At 45.8% G+C, this 19,529-nt stretch overlaps 3 protein-coding genes across 4 annotated transcripts in view; 2 read left to right on the top strand and 1 right to left on the bottom strand.

The window, feature by feature from the left end:
• Positions 1–8,111, top strand: part of si:dkey-220o5.5 (actin filament-associated protein 1-like 2) — a 17,159-nt gene extending 9,048 nt beyond the window's left edge. The window contains exons 7-15 of the mRNA XM_047047989.1: positions 212–304; positions 618–705; positions 2,656–2,867; positions 3,869–3,999; positions 4,164–4,284; positions 4,388–4,478; positions 5,546–5,712; positions 6,697–6,807; positions 7,248–8,111. Of these exons, the coding sequence (XP_046903945.1) occupies positions 212–304; positions 618–705; positions 2,656–2,867; positions 3,869–3,999; positions 4,164–4,284; positions 4,388–4,478; positions 5,546–5,712; positions 6,697–6,807; positions 7,248–7,274 (1,041 nt within the window). The 3' untranslated portion in view covers positions 7,275–8,111. The remainder of the gene's footprint in view (positions 1–211; positions 305–617; positions 706–2,655; positions 2,868–3,868; positions 4,000–4,163; positions 4,285–4,387; positions 4,479–5,545; positions 5,713–6,696; positions 6,808–7,247) is intronic.
• Positions 8,112–8,254: 143 nt separating this feature from the next.
• fhip2b (FHF complex subunit HOOK interacting protein 2B) lies at positions 8,255–16,281 on the top strand. Its single transcript, XM_047048429.1, has 17 exons — positions 8,255–8,446; positions 9,164–9,242; positions 9,563–9,732; positions 10,026–10,130; positions 10,555–10,674; positions 10,903–11,130; positions 11,372–11,568; positions 11,766–11,883; positions 12,087–12,163; positions 12,299–12,491; positions 13,136–13,296; positions 13,405–13,539; positions 13,672–13,762; positions 13,874–14,017; positions 14,191–14,331; positions 14,931–15,031; positions 15,222–16,281. The coding sequence occupies exons 1-17, from the start codon at positions 8,396–8,398 to the stop codon at positions 15,322–15,324; spliced, it is 2,214 nt and encodes a 737-aa protein (XP_046904385.1). The 5' UTR covers positions 8,255–8,395; the 3' UTR covers positions 15,325–16,281.
• Positions 16,282–16,379: 98 nt separating this feature from the next.
• Positions 16,380–19,478, bottom strand: nudt18 (nudix (nucleoside diphosphate linked moiety X)-type motif 18). 2 transcript variants are annotated; one of them, XM_047048431.1, is made up of 4 exons: positions 19,311–19,478; positions 18,915–19,099; positions 17,551–17,764; positions 16,380–17,376 (listed from the first exon to the last, which is right to left on the bottom strand). In XM_047048431.1, exons 2-4 carry the CDS (start codon positions 19,059–19,061, stop codon positions 16,772–16,774), a joined length of 966 nt encoding a protein of 321 aa, XP_046904387.1. In that variant the 5' UTR covers positions 19,062–19,099; positions 19,311–19,478; the 3' UTR covers positions 16,380–16,771. The 2 variants fall into 2 exon arrangements, with proteins under 2 accessions (XP_046904387.1, XP_046904386.1); XM_047048430.1 differs by having other exon boundaries at positions 19,361–19,478.
• Positions 19,479–19,529: the final 51 nt, after the last annotated feature.

The following is a 19,529-nucleotide window of genomic DNA, read 5'->3' as shown; positions in this document are numbered from 1 at the left end:
CCATGATTGTACAAACAGCCCAACCAGTTGTAGATAAATTCTCTTATCTCACAAGGAAGTATGTTACTGTAGGACCGCATTGGGGACACTGGGAAAACGCCCGTGGAATTCTGTCTTCACTATGCTATTATCCCTTTGAATTTTAACCACCATGATTGGTCCTGTGTATGACTCCTAACCCCTCTGATTGGTTGTCTGGATGATTCTGTAGATCATCGAGGAAGTGAGTGGGTCGCTGTACTGTGAGCTGGAATCCCAGAGCTCCTCGTCGTTGCTGAAGTGTGATAGGCTGGAGTCTTGCAGGGTGAGGCTGGAGTGGGGGCTGGGGTGGGGGCTGGGGTGAGGGCTGGGGTGGGGGCTGGGGTGGGGGCTGGGGTAGGGGCTGAGGTAGGGGGATGGGGTTCTGGGGAAGGGGCTGAGGTAGGGGTTGGGGTGGGGTCTGAGTTGGGGGGTGGGGTAGGGGTTTGGGTAGGGGCTGAAGTGGGGGCTGGGGTTGGGGTGGGGGCTGGGGTAGGGGCTGGGGTGGGGTTCTGGGGTGAGGTGGGGTGGGGTTGGGGGGTGGGGTTCTGGGGTGTCTTTCTGCATCTCTTACCCTCTCTTGTTTTCCCTTTCTGCAGTCAAGCTCGTTCCTACACATAGACTCAGAGGAGGAGAAGTTGTCCAGCCTGCCCTCTGCCCTCAGCAGTCTGGACATCAAGGAGAAATGTAAGAACAGGCAACTGTCTGTCCGTCTCCTCTCATCTCCTATCCCCTCCTTACCCCTCCTCTCCCCTCCACTCCACTCCACTCCTCTCCTCTCCACTCCTTTCCTCTCCTCTCCTCTCCTCTCCTCTCCTCTCCTCTCCTCTCCTCTCCTCTCCTCTCCTCTCCTCTCCTCTCCTCTCCTCTCCTCTCCTCTCCTCTCCTTCTCCTCTTGCCCCAAACTTAGCCAATCCCAGGAAAGAGAACCCACAATTTAGCTTGAACCACTCCTCTGGCCAAAAAGCAATGCTGAAGGAAAGACTACCACAGTAAGAAACAACCTCAGAGTATTGAGATGAACCCTATGAACTCACTAACTCTGAGCCTGAACAACATAAACAAACCCCTCCGTTCTACCTTTTCCCTCCTCCACCTAACCCTGGCATGGCAGTCTATCAATACCTCCATCTAAAACAGCCCCATGGGAAATAAAAATGTCATGAGAGCCAGCAGCCCTCACATGCAGCCTAACAGCAGCCTAACACAGCCCTCTATTGTTGGCTCATTAGCGTGGTGTAGCTGACAGCATGCGACACAGCGGGAGCTGCCACAACACTGTGGCACATTGTCAGGGTGGATTCCTGGGGAATTCAATTGTCACCTCTGGCAACATTCTGGCCTTGGCTCAGACGGGCACAACCTGGGGAAGCACGAGGCTTGTTAAGACATTACACTGTCAATGTATGCACAAGTGGTTGGGATGTTACAGTTTTTTACAATTGCTAAAACACATTTCTTGAAACAGTCAACCGTTTTTTCAAAACTTTAAACACAAAACCAAATATTTAAACTACATTTCTAAAACCTCTGACCCTCCTAAACCATGTAACTTGTGCTCGAAATTAAACAATGCTTTCAGATCATAAACACAGCAAATCAATATATAAACACTATGAGCAATCATTAGACACAATACAAAAAAAATGGAGAACACAGAATCCAGGCCTAGTTGCATGTAAAGAAAAATGTGTTTTTGTATACACAGTAAATGCATTTACCCAGCAATAAAGAAATTGATTTTGGATTTGTAAACACTGGATTTTGGTTTTTCAACACCCATTGACACTTTCCTGATGTATGACTATGTTTAGCATTTGTTCTGAACCTCTCTTTCACCAACCGTCTCTGGGGGAGGGGATCTCTCACTGAATTGCTCCTCCCAAGGTTTCTTCAATTTTTTCTCCTCTAGTGAGTTTTTCTTGGAGTTTTTTCCTGTCTACCTTGAGGGTTAAGGTTGGCTGAGGGGCAGTTCTATCGGCGTATGTGAAGCCCTCTGTGACATTGCTTGTAAAAAGGGCTATAGAAAACTGTACATTTGATTGGAGTTACAGTAACCATCACAACTTAGTACTGTCAACAAAGAACATAGAAAAATGGTAAAAACCCTCTGGTGTGCTGGATCCAACCTTGAAAACACTCCACACTTATGTCACCAAATGCCAATTCCATTGCCTGCAGGTGATTTACCCTGGTATATGGGTTTCAGTCATAGACCTTTCACTGCCACACAAAGAAAAACTCTTCAATTGGTTTGAGAAAAGGGCTGTATGGTGGAAGACAAACATTTAGAGTAAAAACATGCAGGTTGATGTTGAACTACTCTTGTATACGGACACCACAGTGAAAGCTGACATTGTCTCAAACCACCATTAGAAAAAAGTGTGAACAATATGTGTTTGCCGCCTGTGTTTACCATTTTGCAGCACAAGTGCATCACAGTGCAAAATGTGTTTAGTGAATTAGAATGTGTTTAGAGTTATGCCAAAACAGTGTCTGATTTGACAAATTGGTTTAGTTCACTGAACATTTGATTCAGAGAAAAGGGTTTAGTGTTTTAGCAATTGGGAAAAACTGTATAAGCTTGACAGCTAAACCTTCCCATAACCTCTCTCTTTGCGTCTCTGATTGGTTTAGGCTACCTGAACGTGCTGATGAGCTGCCAATGGCAGAGCTTGCTGTGCCAGGTGGAGGCGGGGCAGCTGAAGATGTACTGTGAGGAGGGCTGTGAGGAGAGTCCCCAGTACACGGTCCAGCTGCGGGGCTGCGAGGTGCGGCCTGGCCCAGACACCCCCAGCTCCTACCGGATCACCCTGCTCCAACACGGGGACCAGGTGGCGGTGCTGGAGGTACTGGGGTCGGGTGGTGGTGTGGCTCTTGTTGTTGTTGTTGCTGCTATTGTTGTTGTTGCTGCTATTGTTTATTGTTTATTGTTAAAAGGATCGCCATTAGCTGGCACCAAAGTGGAATTAGCTGATCTTCCTGGGATCCAACAAATAGAGAAAAAAATATAAATAAAATCACTTAACAATGATAATCTAAAAGCAGTAAACATTGTAGACATCATTATAAACATCATCAGAAATTATTCAGAATAAGTTGTTGATGTTGTTGTTGTTGATGTTGTTGCTCTTATTTCCATTTCCTTTTATTGGTCTGTGTCCTTTTGAAACAACCACAAGCCAGGCTGGAGTATTTGTGCAGCCGGTTAACCAACATAAGACATTACCGCAGAGTCAAATCAAATCAAATGTATTTGTATGGCAAGGTCACAGAGTCCACACCAGGTCACAGAGTCCACACCAGGTCACAGAGTCCACACCAGGTCACAGACTCCACACCAGGTCACAGAGTCCACACCAGGTCACAGAGTCCACACCAGGTCACAGAGTCCACACCAGGTCACAGACTCCACACCAGGTCACAGAGTCCACACCAGGTCAAAGAGTACACACAAGGTCAAAGAGTCCACACAAGGTCAAAGAGTCCACACCAGGTCACAGAGTCCACACCAGGTCACAGAGTCCACACCAGGTCACAGACTCCACACCAGGTCACAGACTCCACACCAGGTCACAGAGTCCACACCAGGTCACAGAGTCCACACAAGGTCACAGAGTCCACACCAGGTCACAGAGTCCACACCAGGTGACAGAGTCCACACCAGGTCACAGAGTCCACACCAGGTAACAGAGTCCACACCAGGTCACAGACTCCACACCAGGTCACAGAGTCCACACAAGGTCACAGAGTCCACACCAGGTCACAGAGTCCACACCAGGTGACAGAGTCCACACCAGGTGACCGAGTCCACACCAGGTCGCACTGAGTCTGTGTTCCCTCCGTCCAGGCGAGCTGTGCAGACGAGAAGGAGCGCTGGCTGCAGCTCCTGCAGGACGGCAGCACCTCGCAGGGTCCGCCCGACCGCCTCTGTCACCATGACAACACCTCACCGGACCTCGATGCTGGCGGGGTCCTCAGGTGATGAATTCAAAATAATCGTTTTTTAATGACGATTACTGGTGCGCACATTTTCGCGTAGCACTTTGTTGGGAGTACAAACTCTTTGCGGGATAGTACCCTTTTCGTGATGTCAAGCTGTTCTGTTTTGGGATTAATCCATTGAACGCTTTTTTTCTTTCCAGTGGCCTGAAGACTCGAAGATTCCCCACGTCTAACGCGTACATGGATGACCCCTTTCAGCAGATGAGTGCAACAGTCCATTCGCAACCCATCTATTCCAACAGCTCAATTCTAGAGCACATGGTAAAGTCCAGTCTAAGGGGGTTATATCTGTGATGCAGGAGTTCAACCTGCTAGTACGTGTGATCAGTTGATGATAATATATCAATGTATGTTTTTTCTTAAGTTCCAGAAATCTCATAAGGTTACCAGGGGCGACTCTGTCTCATCCAGGGATTCCGTCACCTACAGCAACAATGAAATCTTCTCCAATCACAGTGAGTCTTGCTCTATACGATACAATTGAGATTGAAAAGCAATTTATGTTAGACTTCATTAAAACCACTGGCAAAGAGTGCTAGGTCACTCTGGGAACTTAACAACAAAGATGTCAGAGTAGACAACCGTTTGCTTCCTCTCCTCTGTTCAAAACATGTGATTTGGGGAAAATGATGTGGCTGCACTTAAGATGTTAATATACCCGTTCTCATGAGTTTTCTCCTTTAAAAATGAAATGTTTTTCCAACATCTGGCTCACATTAGGGAAGTGTCTGTATAATGACATGGTTGTTATAACGTATTCTCTACAGACTTTTCCTACATCTGCACAAACTTTTTTTTTATTGCATGGGCTTTGGGCTTTGTGTCAGTGTGATCATTGGTTTAAACACTCTGTTCCTATTCATAACCAATACCAAATAGAAAAGCATAGAAGAAATATAATAGAAATAGAATAGAAATAGAAATAGAAATAGAAATAGAAATAGAAATAGAAATAGAATAGAAATAGGAATAGAATAGAAATAGAATAGAAATAGAATAGAAATTGAATAGAAATAGAATAGAAATAGAATAGAAATAGAATAGAAATAGAATTATAATAGAAATAGAAATAGAAATAGAATAGAAATAGAAATAGAAATAGATATAGATATAGAAATAGAAAAGAAAATAACAGAAGTGATTAGAAGAAAATGTGACTGCCCTGGAGGCTAAGCAAAGCCACATCTCCTTTGGCCAACTGCAGTAGGTCTACTTAATGTTCATCTTTATCCAGTCAGCTTAAGAGTCCCTCTCTGTGTGATAGAGGTTTAGGGTTCTCCCCCTCATGGTTGGAGCCCGGAGAATTCTGGTGGTTAGCTGGCGTTCCTGGGGTTTGGTTGTAGCACAGTCCTCATAGTATAAAATCCTTTTAAGACTTCTTGAAAAACACTGGATATACAGTAATGTTTTCCTCTCCCTGCAAAGCTTCCATAACTATGGAATGCGTCTCCGGTGACTGCAGTTCAAGTTCATGTTTGTGTATGTGTGTTTGTGTGTGCGTTTGTGTGTGTGTGTGTTCCAGGTACAAAGGTGTGTGGGATGGAGCGGAGTGTGCAAAAGCTGGACCTGACAGGGAAGAGGAAGGTGCAGCTGAGGGCGGGGTCAGAGATGAACCTTAACACAGCGGGGAAGGCAAACAAACGCACCTCTTTCAGACAGTCACTGGCCTTCTGTACTGAACGGGCACAGGTAAGTGACACATACAAACACACACACACACACATACACACACACACACACACAGAGACAGGAGGTCCTGAAAGATGTTCCTAAACAACCCATCTAAGGGAGTCATTTTGCCCTTGTCTGAAGTGTCCTTGTCTTTTTAATGTGAACCAGGGTGCAACTTCATGTGGGTGATGTAGTATATTGCTGCCACCTACAGTTCAGAATATGTATCACAGACTCAAAAACGTCAACAAAATTGCCTGGCCCCGCTCTCCTTCACCTTGATGTAATTACAGAGTATGTGAAATGTTCTCCAACTTTCAGATAAAGAGAGCTGAGTGGTTAGATCAAAGAGGAGTCTTTTGCTGTCATTACCCTCAGTTGTCCTGCCGTGGCCTTTCCTGGAAGACTTTTACGGGCAGGGCTGACTGATCCACTGTAAACAAACCGAGTATAATGAAACCCAAGCTGCATGTCACAGGGCCCATTGTATAGCCTATCCTCCTCCAGCTGGAGATACATGGGGATGTGTATAGCTCAGCTGAATAGCATTTGACTGCAGATCAAGATGCCCCATGTTCAATTTCCCCCTTGTATGTCGTTTTGTATTAAACTGTCTGCTGAATGAATGAAAGTCAGACCAGGGTTGTTTCTAACCTGGTCTTGGCTGAGTTTCCATCACACTTGAAACTGGAATCTCGCTTCATGCTTTTAAATAAAAAACGAAAGAACTACAGACAGATTCCTTAAGATGTAAATGTTTTTAATGTACCTGGTTACGACACTAACTCCCTAAATGTTGTCTCCTTTGGTGTTTCTGTTTAACTGTGTTTGTGCTTCTGCCTGTTTTGGCCAGGTCTTCCTTGATAAATAGATTCTTAATCTCAATGGGTCTCTCCTGGTTAAATAAAGGTTAAAAATACTAATAGCGGTGACAACTCTGGTTGCGATGCCACAAACCCAACTTAGGTGACCCGACTGACTGTGTTTCTTCCTCTTCCCCAGGGTGGGTTCTTGACCCCTTTGCTGCGTCGGACAGCGTCTGCGAAGCACTCTCTGAAGAGAGCTCCGTCCTCCATCTTCATAGAGCATGGCAAGGTGTTCCAAAGGAGGAAGGTATGTCTCAGACACAAACACACAGTAACATGCTGCTGTCCTGTAGAAATATCCTGTCACGCTGGTCTCAGTCCACTCCCCCTGACCATTTCCAGAGTTAGATCACAGTGCTTAAAAGCAGTCATATGATACTACTTTGACATTATCTGTCCTTGTCTCTCTCTGTTTGGAGTGGCAATTTGGCGAATTAGCCTAATTAACTTGTAAAGCTGACCTTGTGTCAGAGTTTGTGCACATTCCCGTGGGGCCACCCTGACAGAAGAGCGTAGTATGATGAATGATTCATGTTACGGGATGCCTGGCTGATCAACTACCCCCGTGACACCTCACAACTGTATTACAGACAGGTCTTCTTCTATGGTTTTAGTCAGTAAATTGTTCTCATCTGTGATCATCTATTGTAACAGTCTAAGAGTGTTTGTTGTTTTCTCGTTTTGTAGGAGTGGGAGACCAAGGCTTCAGCCTGACTCAGGCTATCTTGTCAACATTGACCATCTTGTGAAGAACTACCTTGTACACATTCCCTGTTTTGTCTTAGTATATATTGCACTGAACATGATATTACTGTGCATGTGGAACATGCACAACTCTTTGTATTGTATTTTGGTTTTTGGGTACTTTTGTATTAATTGAATACAGCACCTCAATAATGTAGGGATCTCTTGTCTATTTTCTACTCTTTATATCCTAGTCTTTGGAAATGTCAACCTTCCAAGGAGATAATCCTGCTCATGTAATAGCTCATTTTTGTCCATTAAAACAGCTGCATTAACAGCAGGAGAGACGTTGTTTTCTCCTGTGATGTTCTGGTGATTCTGGTTGTGCTTTGTGGAAGCCTGTCTCAGGAATTCAGGGTCGTTAAGGTTCTCCAGTTAGAGGAACACCTTTAAATTGTTTTCTCTCTAACTTAAAGTAACCTATGCATTACTGTAACTATGTAGGCTACGTGTCCACAATCATCGGAGTGGACATCGCACTGGTCTGACCACTGATTACGATAAACGTTATCAGTTCATGTAGTCTACAGCTACGATGCTATAGGCATATGAATTACATAGGCTACGCGTTGTGTATGGTATACAACTTCCTATAACTGAAACAGCATAGTTACACCGTGCACATATGTTTGGAAAATAATTTTAATGAAGGGTTTCTAACCATGAACTATCACTGAAATGTTTGGCATGGCTGAAATATTTAATTTTTGACTGGTCTAAATGTAAATGCGGTCATCTGATATCTGTGGTAAAAAATAAAATACACTAATTATCTAAACATCTTCATTAAAGATTTTCTGTATAAAATAATTTGTGTCTTTTTTTAAATGTGTATAGTATCCTGAAATATGGTTTGGATGAGGTTCATAATTATGCCAGGATTAAGAAACGAATTTATGTTGATTCCAGCAAGTCACCTTTCTGTCGCCGTAGACAACCCCCCCCCCCCCCTGACAGAACAGGATCCCTGACTTTGTCAACATGGATCGGCTGTCGTTTTGGGGATCCCATGTTGTTAGCTAGATAAAAGTATATGTTATGCAGAAATGTATTTCATTAGCTAGCTCCTCTTGTCTGTATTGAAAATTGCGATGGACATGTTTAGTAAACTCACGAGTCTATTTCAGCAGGCGTTGGAAACGGTGAGCCTTCTTTTTGACACAGTTAGAATAGCTGGTCAGTGTCAATTGACCTGACTAGCTTGGATAGCTATGCTTTAACTTTGCTAACTTTGCTTTACTATCTATCAAGCGTTTACAGTGACTACATATGTATTACACATTGTGGTCATGTTTTCATTGATTGTTCTTGCCATGTTTGACTGTCAAGTGCTTGCTTGACAAATAAAACGTTGTAGCAACAAGTTGCCCGATGCTAGCAGCTGACAACAACTCGATCGACACTACGCGTTAGCTAGCCAGCTGTCTAGCTAGTTTATAGCCAGCAGTGTGGATTTGGCGTTTTTGTCACTGTTTAGCTGCCGAGAATTTGACAGGTTTGGTTCTGCATATCCTGTGAATCATATATATATATAGCTATTGTTATGAAGGTCGAGAGGATGGTTAATATCAAATGATATTGTTATTGAGAAGTTTGTTGACAATAAGCTTGAAGCGCTAGCAATCTTCTTCCCCTGCTGTTGTGCTGGCTCATTTAGCTCACGTGGAACCCCCAGGCACATTCCAACAGGTTTGGCAGCTGGGGCAGGTGGTGGTTGGGGTAAATTCGCAGACAGCAGTAGGAAGCTACGTTCCTAAACAGTGTCCTCATTTCATACAAGACTGGTCAATGTGACACCCATATTGCCTCAAATTGACAGTTTGAGTTGAGGAATTACACCATGTTCCTTGTTCTTTCAGAGAGAGCCCTCTGTTAATCTGTTAGACTCGTTTGTGGAGCACTGGAAAGGAATCACCAATTATTACATTGTAACTAATGGTAAGACACTTGCAAATCAAGATAATAATGTTTCCATAAGTAAACCATGTACAATATTTGCTCTTGTATCAACCGTTGACACAGACAGTTTTTAGATATCACTCTCACTGGGGACCAGTGCTTTGCACTATGTGAAAATATATCTCCTATTCCTGTACAATTTTTCTAAATGTCTCCGTTTGATCATTCACTTGCATCTGAATCCACCAACCACGCTTAATGTGTTTGTCATGCATCCCAAACGACTTCTGCCGTGAAACAGCCTACTCGGTAGCAGCTGAGCGTGCATTAAGAGCTTTATTCTGTTCCCGGTTGTTCAGATGAGACTCAGCCTGTGAAGCAGACTGACATCCCCTGGAGGCTGAAGCAGATGCTGGACATCCTGGTGTATGAGGAGGGGGAGCAGGGCCTGGAGGAGACGGGGCCCTGCATGGAGTACCTGCTGCAGCACAAGCTGCTGGAGACCCTGTGCACCCTGGGCAAGGCACAGGTTGGGGCGAAACGCTGCTGTGCCCTGTGCTGTTGCCCTACTCTCTTTCTGTTTGCCTGTGTCTCACTCTCTCTCTCTTTGTCTCTCTCTTTGTGTCTCTCTTTGTGTCTCTCTTTGTCTCTCTCGCTCTCACTTTATCTCTCTCGGACTCTTTCAATTTCTGTATCTTTTTCACTCGCTTGCTCTCTCTCTGTCTCTCTCTCTCTCACTCTCTCTCTCTCGCTCTCTCTTGCTCTCTCACACACACAACCTAACACAAACACAGTAACATATCTTGTACTGTTTGTTCCTAGTACCCTCCAGGGATGAACCAGCAGGTGCTGATTTTCTTCTCCAAGTTACTGGCTCAGATCCAGAAGCCTGTCCTCCACCTCATCAATATCTACAGGCCAGTCCAGGTAGGCTGCAGTCCTGTACTCAGAGCTGTCTGTAGCTAGTTCGTGTGACATTTAACATTACATCTGTATTTAGTTGACACTTTTATCCAAAGTGTCCTAGAAGTAATGCATGTAGAAAGTAAATTGAAAGTTCAAGGTTCAGAAGTGCAACAGTATTTTATTAGAGTCACGGAGCATTCTGAATTTACTAGACACAGCGCAAAGTAACCACATGTCGGCTACCAGGCACAATGAACAATATCAACATTGCATGCCTGAATAACTCAGTTATTTCAGAAGTACTCACCCCCCCATCTTCAACAATCATCTGACATTCCATGTTCTAGAATAACCCAAAGAAAAGTCTGAGTTCTGATCACTTTGATATAATTACTTTAACACATGGATCTGAACTACATCCTCTCTCCTGGTGTGGGTTCAACAGAAGCTCATCCGACTGTGTGGACTTCCTGGTTCCCAAGCAGAGAAAGAGGAGGCTCAATTCCTATTGGTCGTCTGCTCCAGAATCAAACAGGACCCCTACATCCTTAACTACATTTTAGAGGTGTTTAAACATTTCCTCAACTAACCTGCCCTCAGATTTATCCTCCACACTCCCCATGCTATCATACCTCTACACCAGCATGCTCAGGCTTCAGACACTATTATTAAAACACCTTTACACGTGTAATAGTATATTAAACTCCTAAAATCATGTTATGGAGTCATTATTAGGACTTTGACCGTTGCTTTGACTTGTAATCATGCTGTCCTGTCTGTCTCGATCCTGCAGATTACGCAAGGCATGCTCTCCAAGAGGTCTAGCTCCACCTCTGAGGAGAAAAGTGACGCTTCCAACAAAGAGACAGTGCCTTCTGACCAATCACCCTCCTCAGCCTCCACCCCTAGCCAATCAGAATCTACAACTCCTAGTCCTGGTCCCACCCCTTCATCTCCCTCCTTCCCTCCTCCAGACAACACAGGCCTCATCCATGTTCTGATGCACTTAAGCAGGAGCCAGGTGTGTGTGCGTGTCAGTGCAAGCTCTCTTACAAACCAACCAACAGAAATTCATCTGAGGTTTAAAGTGGATGATGGGCATAGCTCAGTTGTTGTAGAGTGTTTGACTGCAGATCAATTGAGTTGCAGGTTCCAAAATCCCCCTGTACCTTGCTTTGGAGAAAAGCTTAATCTGCTAAATGAATACATGACATCAAATTACCATCATTTAGTCTTCTTCTGTTGGTCATCGACTCCTCTAGAAAAGTCGAGTGGCCCTGAAGGCCTATGAGAGCCTTCTGCTGCTCACCAGCGTCCAGAGAGAGGAGACGCTGAAGGTTCTGGCTGAGATGACTCCACTCTGCCCCCTGCTGGCCGGGAGGTTGTGTGAGTTCTACAGCCTCATCCCCTCCAGCCTGGATCCTGGGGACATCCTGAGCCTCCCACACACACACTGGAGGTGAGGGGGGGGAGGGGGGGGGGGTATGGGAGGGGAGGGGAGGGGTAAGGGAGGACTAAAGGAATCAAGGATAAGAGTATAAACAGAGATGTACAGATAAGTGATAAATCTACACTATCTGCTATTACGATGTTATTGGTGTGTTTCCTAATGTCGTGTTTGTAACTGTTGTTATTAATGACGTTGTTGCTCCTTAGCACACAGTTTTCCCAGGGCGGTATTGAAGACAGTGTGTCATTTCCTGGAAGTGATGTGATGGAGAGATTCTTCTCCTGGCTGGACTACCTGGATCACTTGATGAATGAGGCACCAAAGGTAAGAAACTCACCAAGGTCCTAAGGCACTAAGAATATGCATCCTTGTTAACCTTCAGGTATGTTTGTAAAAAATAGGTTAACAGTGGCTCCTTATGGACAGTAGACTAGATGTATTTTGTCCCAAACCTGATAGATCTAAGGCATTTCATGAGGAGATTGGATTCTGTCTTAACTTGTGTTCTCTTGTGTTGAATCTTCCAGATTCTAGCTGTGAAACTGGCCGGTGAGATTCACCAGCAGCTGCTTGTCAACAAACTGCAACCTCAACTACTGCAAATGTGAGTTGACTCCAGATGAATGTCAATGTAGTTAATAGAGCATAGCTGTACCATGTCTGCTACAAGGGTGTTGACCGACCCAGTGTGTGCCCAATATCAGGAGTGTAAACAAAAACAACTGCGTGTGTGTTTTAGGTCCGAGGCGGGTGTGTTGGTCGGCACGGCGCTGCTGGGCCGCATGGTGCGTCACGTCCAGTCCGCCGCCCTGCTGGACGAGCTGGTGAACTACATCCTGGGCCGTGAGACGGAGGGAGAGCTGCGACTGGACACGGAGACACACGTCCTGCGCTACCACCTCATAGAGCACTGCGACCACGTCTCTGATGAGGTAGGGAAGGACTATGGCTGTGCTGGGTATGGCCCAGTGGGAGAGCATTTCACTCTGTAAGTTAGGTGATCCCATCTATGATGGAAAGCTATGGATAGATGTTTCCCTCCTCAAATACACCTGATTACAATTTAGTGGGTTGTTATCAAGCCCATTTATTTGAATCAGGTGTGTTGGAGCAGGGAAATATCTAAAACATGCAGGGCAGGTTGTTCCAGAGGACCAGGATTGAGAACCACTGGCTTAGGCTAAGGCTAAAGATAAGGCTAGGCTATGCTATGCTAGGCTAAAGATAGGAAAGGTCAGGCTAGGTTAGAGTGCCGCTAAGGTAGAAACGCGCCATAGAAATGCAGTCCATTTAGGTTATACTAAATCTAGACGAGGCTAAGCCAGGCTTTTCTGTGCTCAGTTGGCTTGTCTCTTCTCAGCAGCAGTCTGAAGTTGGGATCCTCTGCGGCAGCATGAGCTCATTTAATCCCTTAAATCCAGACGTGAAGATAGACAACGAGGACATAAACATTTCTTCATAGTGAACAGCTTATTTTTCCATCTACCTTCCCCCCAATGCATGCTCTCATCTGAATGACTGAATTCAACCCCCCAAAATAACTCTCTCGCCCTCTATCCCTCCCTCTCTCTCCTAGATCAGCATCATCAGCCTGCGCCTGTTCGAGGAGCTGCTTCAGAAGCCTCACCGGGACATCCTGTCCAACCTGGTGCTGAGGAACCTGGAGCGTCGCTGCTACGCCACACACACACTCGGGGACGACCGCCATCACCAGTACGAGGCTCTGGAAGACAGCGAGTGAGTTCACGTCCGCGACGTCACGTGTTAGAAGAGGCTGGGCGCTCTCCTCAGTATGAAGAATCTTTCTGTGTGTGTGTTTGTGTGTGTGTGTGTGTGTGTGTCCAGAGAGCTGGAGGAGGACCCCTTCTTCACAGACAGCCTGTACCCTGACAGTGACTTCTGTCCTGACCAGCTGCCCCAGCGCACCCCCTCCCTCTCAGGAGAACCCCCCCACAACCAGGCAGCTGACAGTGTCAACAGGTACATCCACAGGATGCCCCACCACCACGGTTGATGAGACTGGGATATCACTGCTTGATGGTGACTAGAGTGTGTGTGTGGGTGTGTGTGTGTGTGTGTGTGTGGGTGTGTGTGTGTGTGTGTGTGTTACAGTTTCCTGTGCCTGGTCCCTCAGGAAGCGAAGTCTTCCCACCTCCTTCAGGGCGCAGGCTACAACACTTACGTTCATGACGCTCACAAACTGGTGAGCACGTTTCTGAACTCATACGATAGAGTGAAGTACACTAGTATAACGTTCCTTTGTGCATTGCTTTCCACATAGTTTTGAGACCTCACTTTTTTGCTCCCTGCCTAGTTGAAAGATTGCACAGCGCTCTCGCAGGGCTGGGATTGGCCAGACACCCCTGTACAGTCCGATTCCTCTGCAGTGAGTTCAGACTTCTTTGAGGGACACTTCCTGAAAGTCCTGTTCGACAGGATTGGACGGATCCTAGAGCAGGTATGCTGTCATGACTCGTGTACGATCTGCTGGTGTGTTGAGGGAGGTCACCTTGGTCTCATGACCTCAACGCATTCAAGTCTGTCAGTGTGGTTTGAGTGATGTCCTCTTTTTCCCCACCAACCCTCTCTCGCTCGATCCATCTCCTTCCTCTCTCCCCCACCCCCCTCCAGCCGTATGAGTTGAACCTGCAGGTGACGTCGGTGCTGTCCAGGCTGAGCGTGTTCCCCCACCCCCTCCTCCACGAGTACCTCCTGGACCCCTACATCAGCCTGGCCCCCGATGCACGCTCGCTCTTCTCTGTCCTCATCAGGGTAACGTGATATCCCCGTCCACATTCCTCTGCCTCGCTACCTTACTCCTCCCTCTCCCTCTCTTGTCCCTCTCACACACTGTTCTGACCTGGTCAAAGTGATATCGCCACCCACATTCCTCTGCCTCACTACGCTTGTTTCTCTCACTCCTTTGCGTTCCTAAGACAACACCACTACCCAATCACCTCTCTCTCTCTCTCTTTCTCTCTCTCTCTCTCTGTGTTCTCTTTCACTCACTCTTCTGCCTTCATCAGATAACACCTCCACCCATCCATCCACCCACTCCCTCCCTCCCCCCTTCCCTCCCTCCCTCCCTCCCTCCCTCCCTCCTTCCCTCCCTCCCTCCCTCCCTCCCTCCCTCCCTCCCTCCCTCCCTCCCTCCCTCCCTCTCCTCCTCCTCCTCTCCCTTTCCAACCGGTGATAACAATGCCGTCTGTTTGTTGCTGATGTTTCAGCGGGCCTGTGTGTGTCTCTGACCGCGCTGAATGTTCTGTGTGTGTGTGTGTGTGTGTCTCTGAGTGTTATCTGTGTGTGTGTGTGTGTGTCTCTGAGTGTTCTCTCTGTGTGTGTCTCTGAGTATTCTCTGTGTGTGTGTGAAGGTGATAGGAGAGCTGATGCAGAGGATCCAGATCGTCTCGAACGTGACGGAGAAGCTGGTCCAGGTCCGGGGACAGCTGATGGGCCTAGAGGCAGAGACCGGGTCAGTAGTCAACAAGACTCTCTGGGATCTTCTTGGACCTCTATCGTACAGACCAACCAGATATGACTGTGGTCGGGCGAGTGTTATTTCATTAGCAGCTGTAGGGCACTAAATATGTATATATTACAAATCTGTCTTCAATCATATGATGAACCTCTCATTTGATTATGTGTGTGTGTGTGTTTTTTAGTGTGGATCACGTGACCCTGCTGAAGGGAGTGATCGTTCTAGAAGAGTTCTGCAAAGAACTGGCAGCCATCGCTTTCGTTAAACTGCCCAGCGCCTCATACTGATCCTGGACAACTTGATACTCTTAACCTGAAACAGTGCTGTCAGATACTTCCCCCAGAACACTATGTTTATAACGTGGACTCTTCAACGGAACACGCGACAGCACATCCGGAACAGTCATCTCGATGGATTGTCCAGGGCTTCTAGAACCATCTACTTCTCAATACTGTGGACCTGAGGGGACTCGGATAGACATCATATGTTTCTTTTGAATATGAGAAACCTCTTCCATGTCTGCTTTGTGAAACATGAAGGTGTTTTGATGTAGCCTTCGTGATGACAGAAGGCCTTGTGACCAGGCTTTCAATGTGTCTACAGACCCTCTACAGGCCTACACTGTTCTTGGTATTTGGGGAAGGAGTTGGTTCTGGACAAGACTACTGTCTTTGGATGGTACTAGAAAGCTTTTTATTGCATCAGTTGCACAAGTACTCTCTAAACAATTAAGAGGACTGAGTTCAACTACAAAGATTGTCGACTATGACTACTGGTACTTTTCAGGATAGAAGAGACTTTAAAAGACAACCTTGCACATCTCTATTTAAAGTTTATTGTGAAGTCATAAGTGTTTTACGTATCTTTTTATTTTTACTTTAATCTTATGTTTTTCATAGTAACTCTGCAAATAATATTTTATTTATCTTAACCTGAATAATCGCTCCACCTCGTTGCCTGAGAGCCCATACATGCAGTAGACCAGTGTGAAGCCAGACCTCAGAGAGAAGATGCCTGTCTTCATGTTTACTTCCTGTCTGTGTCTGTCCTCTGATGTGAGCTGGCCTGTGTTCCCCTGCCAAGCTTAGAGGGGGGGTAGGAACCACTCACGTACAATCTTTAAAGCATGCTCCAGTTTTCCTTAGAGTTCTTGCTGTACATTTTCAACTCTCATCAAATACAATCATGTGAGTGTAACATCACAGAGACGTGTCAGTTGAGACACTATAAAACATCTACTTTGATTTGGGCTATTGTTTATTATTGGATTGTTTATTGGTTTCTTGTCCGTGCATAGATAGTGGTGCATACATCATGACAATAAGCCGTGAGGGACGGATTAGATTGCTTATAATACATTTTGCAGTTTATCCAACCATTTAAATATTTAAAATCATTCCAAGTTAAAAAAAACAGTACGTTTAAACAGCTTCTGTTTTATGTTTCCATAATCTCACAAAGATTCTTTGTAGTCTTTCCCAGTAGGCCCTATGCCAGGTCCAATCACAGACGCAGGATCACATGACCAGTTACCTGAAGCTCCTCCTCTGTCAGTATGGACAGGGGCCTTAGATAACCTTTGACCTCTGATACCTTTCCTCACTAACAAGCAACTTCTTTTCAGTCATGCACGGCCTTATACAGTATGGTCTTAGAGCCCATGCATCTGTCATAAGTCTGCATCCACAGGATCCTTTAAGAAGGAAACAGAACCCATATTCTCTCTGTCCTCCATCAGTACAGACTGTGTACAGGCAGGAGCGACACGTCCTTCAACCTCTCTAGGATCCTGTCCTTCAGGGGCGGTTTGTCCACCTTGTACCACTGGTAGCGGGGGCTCTCCACCAGGGGGGGCTGGTCCAGTGGGGGGCCATCGCTGTGCAGCAAGGAGGCCAGCAGGTTGAAGCAGAGCCCGTCTGTCTTCCCCGGGACCCGGCCGTTGTGCTGCAGACTCAGCAGGCCCCAGGTCTCGATGTCCATCTGGTAGTAGGAGGAGGGCATAGCCTCCTGGACCATAACGTCGGCTGCCCAGGTCACCGTGTGGGTCTTCAGGGCCACGGCCACGGGGAGGTGGGGCCCTCTGGAGCCCGCCAAGCTCACCAGCAGCCAGAGCTCCTTGGCTGGACTGGTGAAGGCCAGCAGCAGCCTCTGGACCACCATGTGGCAGGGCAGGTCGATGGGGAGCACGGTGGGGTGCCAGGCCTTCTGCCGGTACTTCAGCCCGGCGTTGATGAGACGCATGATGTCCTGGCCCCGCAGGGGGAGGGGGGACTCCTGGTCCCACCACCCCGCCTGGAGGGACTCTGCGTCCGCCTCCTTCAGGGTCTTCAGGGAGCCTCCTGGAACAGACATGGGAGAAACGTGAGGATTCGCTTTTTCGCATTTGTTCATCCCAACATTTCAGTCTACATTTCAGAAATATCAGTTGAATGTAATTCATTGGACAGGTAAACTCAGGTGATTCCTCAAAAAGGGAGTCTTGAATGTTTATGCATTAGTTCAAGAGGTCAAACCTGTGATTTCTGCCAGGAAGGCAAATCTGATCCACTGGGGCCCCTGTTCCTGAACCAAGAGCAAGGTGATTGGCTGGCAGTCAAAGCCTGCCTCCTCCTTTACTTCCCTCTTCATGGCTTCCTCAATAGTCTCCCCTTCCTCCATCCTTCCGGCTGGGAGGTACCACTGCTTTAAGCAGTCTTGCTTTGCCTCCTGCACGACCAGGACCTCATTCTACATGTAGATATAAGGGGTAAGGAATGAGAGAGAAAGAGTTAAATGTACAGGGTGTCCTACATGAGTAATAAAGAGATAGTAGATCGATAGTTCAGTTACAAATTCAGTTCAGCTACAAAACAATCTGTTGAATTACAGTTTTTTTTTTCAAAGCCTCCAAGCTGTAGTCTGTCAGAACTACAGTTAAGTTGTCATTAAAGAGCTTGAGCCATATAGTGTCAGGTCAGTAAGCTATCTAATGACCTTAGTAGGGGAATATATAGCCGGTGTTACAAGCCAACAGGTCTTCAAACCTACTGGTTTCTCAGCTGTGCGTTCACCTATCAGTCTGCCTCTATCACCAGATACATCACAAATTCACAAAAATATTACTGGCGATTTTTCTAGTCTGATCTCATATCTGCTTTGGCGCATATAAACGTATAGGCTACCTGCGCACTACATTACCATTTACGTCAAAATAAAACATTTGCAGGCTCGCACAGTGGCGATTTTAGACCATTTTTAGGGGTGCTCAAGCACTCCTAAATTTAATCTCAGCACCCCTAAAAATAATTATAAAATGTTTTAAAAAATATATTGTTTATTATCATTTTATGCTGGTAGTTCATGGAGAAAGGGACATCCTTAGTTTTTTTATTCATTCAATATTATGCATAATAATACATAAATGTATTAATTGTTATCCAGTAAAATTAGGGATTTATTAGCAAGGGGGTTTAGCACTTATGCAAGGCATTGTATTAATGATACATTCTCATTGGGGGCTGAGCACCCCAAAAGTTCTGATCCTAGAATCGCCCCTGGTCGCATGAAGTGGGATTGGATCGCACTCGAGCAAAACACCTACTATACCAAAGGCCATTGCTTTACGCTGCGAGCTATTCTAGCTCATAGAATGTCATGAAATCAGTTATAACTGTACGTATACGTACCTTGGCCTTCAGGTAACATCTTGATTTGGCATTAATATGTTTGTGAATTTGTACCGAATCTGGTGATAGAGGCAGACTGATAGGTGAACGCACAGCTGGGAAACCAGTAGGTTTGAAAACCAGTTGGCAGTAACACCGATCAAATCCAAATCCTTACGAACGGGTGAACACAGGATGCAAGTGTAGCTTAGCAACATACTACTACAACCAACCTTTGAGTTGAAGATAAGGGCGGACACTATGTATGTGACAGTCTTTCTCAGCACGACAGGTTTGACTTTATCCGGTGCTGAATCAAACTCAGTCACTTCCAGTCCTTCGCCGTTTAGAATTGTCTCCACTTCTTCATCCAACGACATGTCAGCTACAGTCTCAACGGGATAAGCCTTTCCCTAGACTTTGAGTAGAGACACACACCCACTGAGTCAGACAAATATATATTGATATCTGTCAAATATTCAAAAAGCAGAACTGTATGCCAACTAGCAGCAGCTTAAGCTTACGAGTAGTCAAACATAACCTAGCTTAACAACAACACGCGTTAGCTGAGTTAATATATTTACAGTACGAAACATCGACGTTACCGTTTGCACAGTAGCTCCACTTACCATTGTAAATATTCTCACTGTTCTCATAAATACAAAAATAAAATACGAACCTTCAAAGAAGGAACATCTATGTCAGGACATCTTGTTTGATAATTCACTTTTACTGTAGGTTCCTGCTTCTTGTTGACAGATCACGACAGAACCTCCTGCTGTTCAGCTACGGTAAGTCTCCAGCCAACCAATCACTAGCAACTGGTCAGTCATTGGCTTACTGTAGAG

This window comes from Hypomesus transpacificus, chromosome 24 (assembly GCF_021917145.1).
Source record: "Hypomesus transpacificus isolate Combined female chromosome 24, fHypTra1, whole genome shotgun sequence".
Taxonomy (NCBI): Eukaryota; Metazoa; Chordata; class Actinopteri; order Osmeriformes; family Osmeridae; genus Hypomesus; species Hypomesus transpacificus.
This window is presented reverse-complemented; position numbering and strand designations above follow the sequence as displayed.

What these genes read in the sequence shown, in the direction of transcription:
- nudt18 (XM_047048431.1), bottom strand. Translation starts at nt 19,061, where the DNA reads ATGTCGTTGGATGAAGAAGTGGAGACAATTCTAAACGGCGAAGGACTG. An exon ending in CCCTTATCTTCAACTCAAAG is followed by an intron (nt 17,765 to 18,914) that starts GTTGGTTGTAGT and finishes ATCTACATGTAG; the next exon opens with AATGAGGTCCTGGTCGTGCA. An exon ending in CTTCCTGGCAGAAATCACAG is followed by an intron (nt 17,377 to 17,550) that starts GTTTGACCTCTT and finishes TGTCTGTTCCAG; the next exon opens with GAGGCTCCCTGAAGACCCTG.
- fhip2b (XM_047048429.1), top strand. Translation starts at nt 8,396, where the DNA reads ATGGACATGTTTAGTAAACTCACGAGTCTATTTCAGCAGGCGTTGGAA. An exon ending in TTATTACATTGTAACTAATG is followed by an intron (nt 9,243 to 9,562) that starts GTAAGACACTTG and finishes CCGGTTGTTCAG; the next exon opens with ATGAGACTCAGCCTGTGAAG. An exon ending in ATATCTACAGGCCAGTCCAG is followed by an intron (nt 10,131 to 10,554) that starts GTAGGCTGCAGT and finishes TGGGTTCAACAG; the next exon opens with AAGCTCATCCGACTGTGTGG.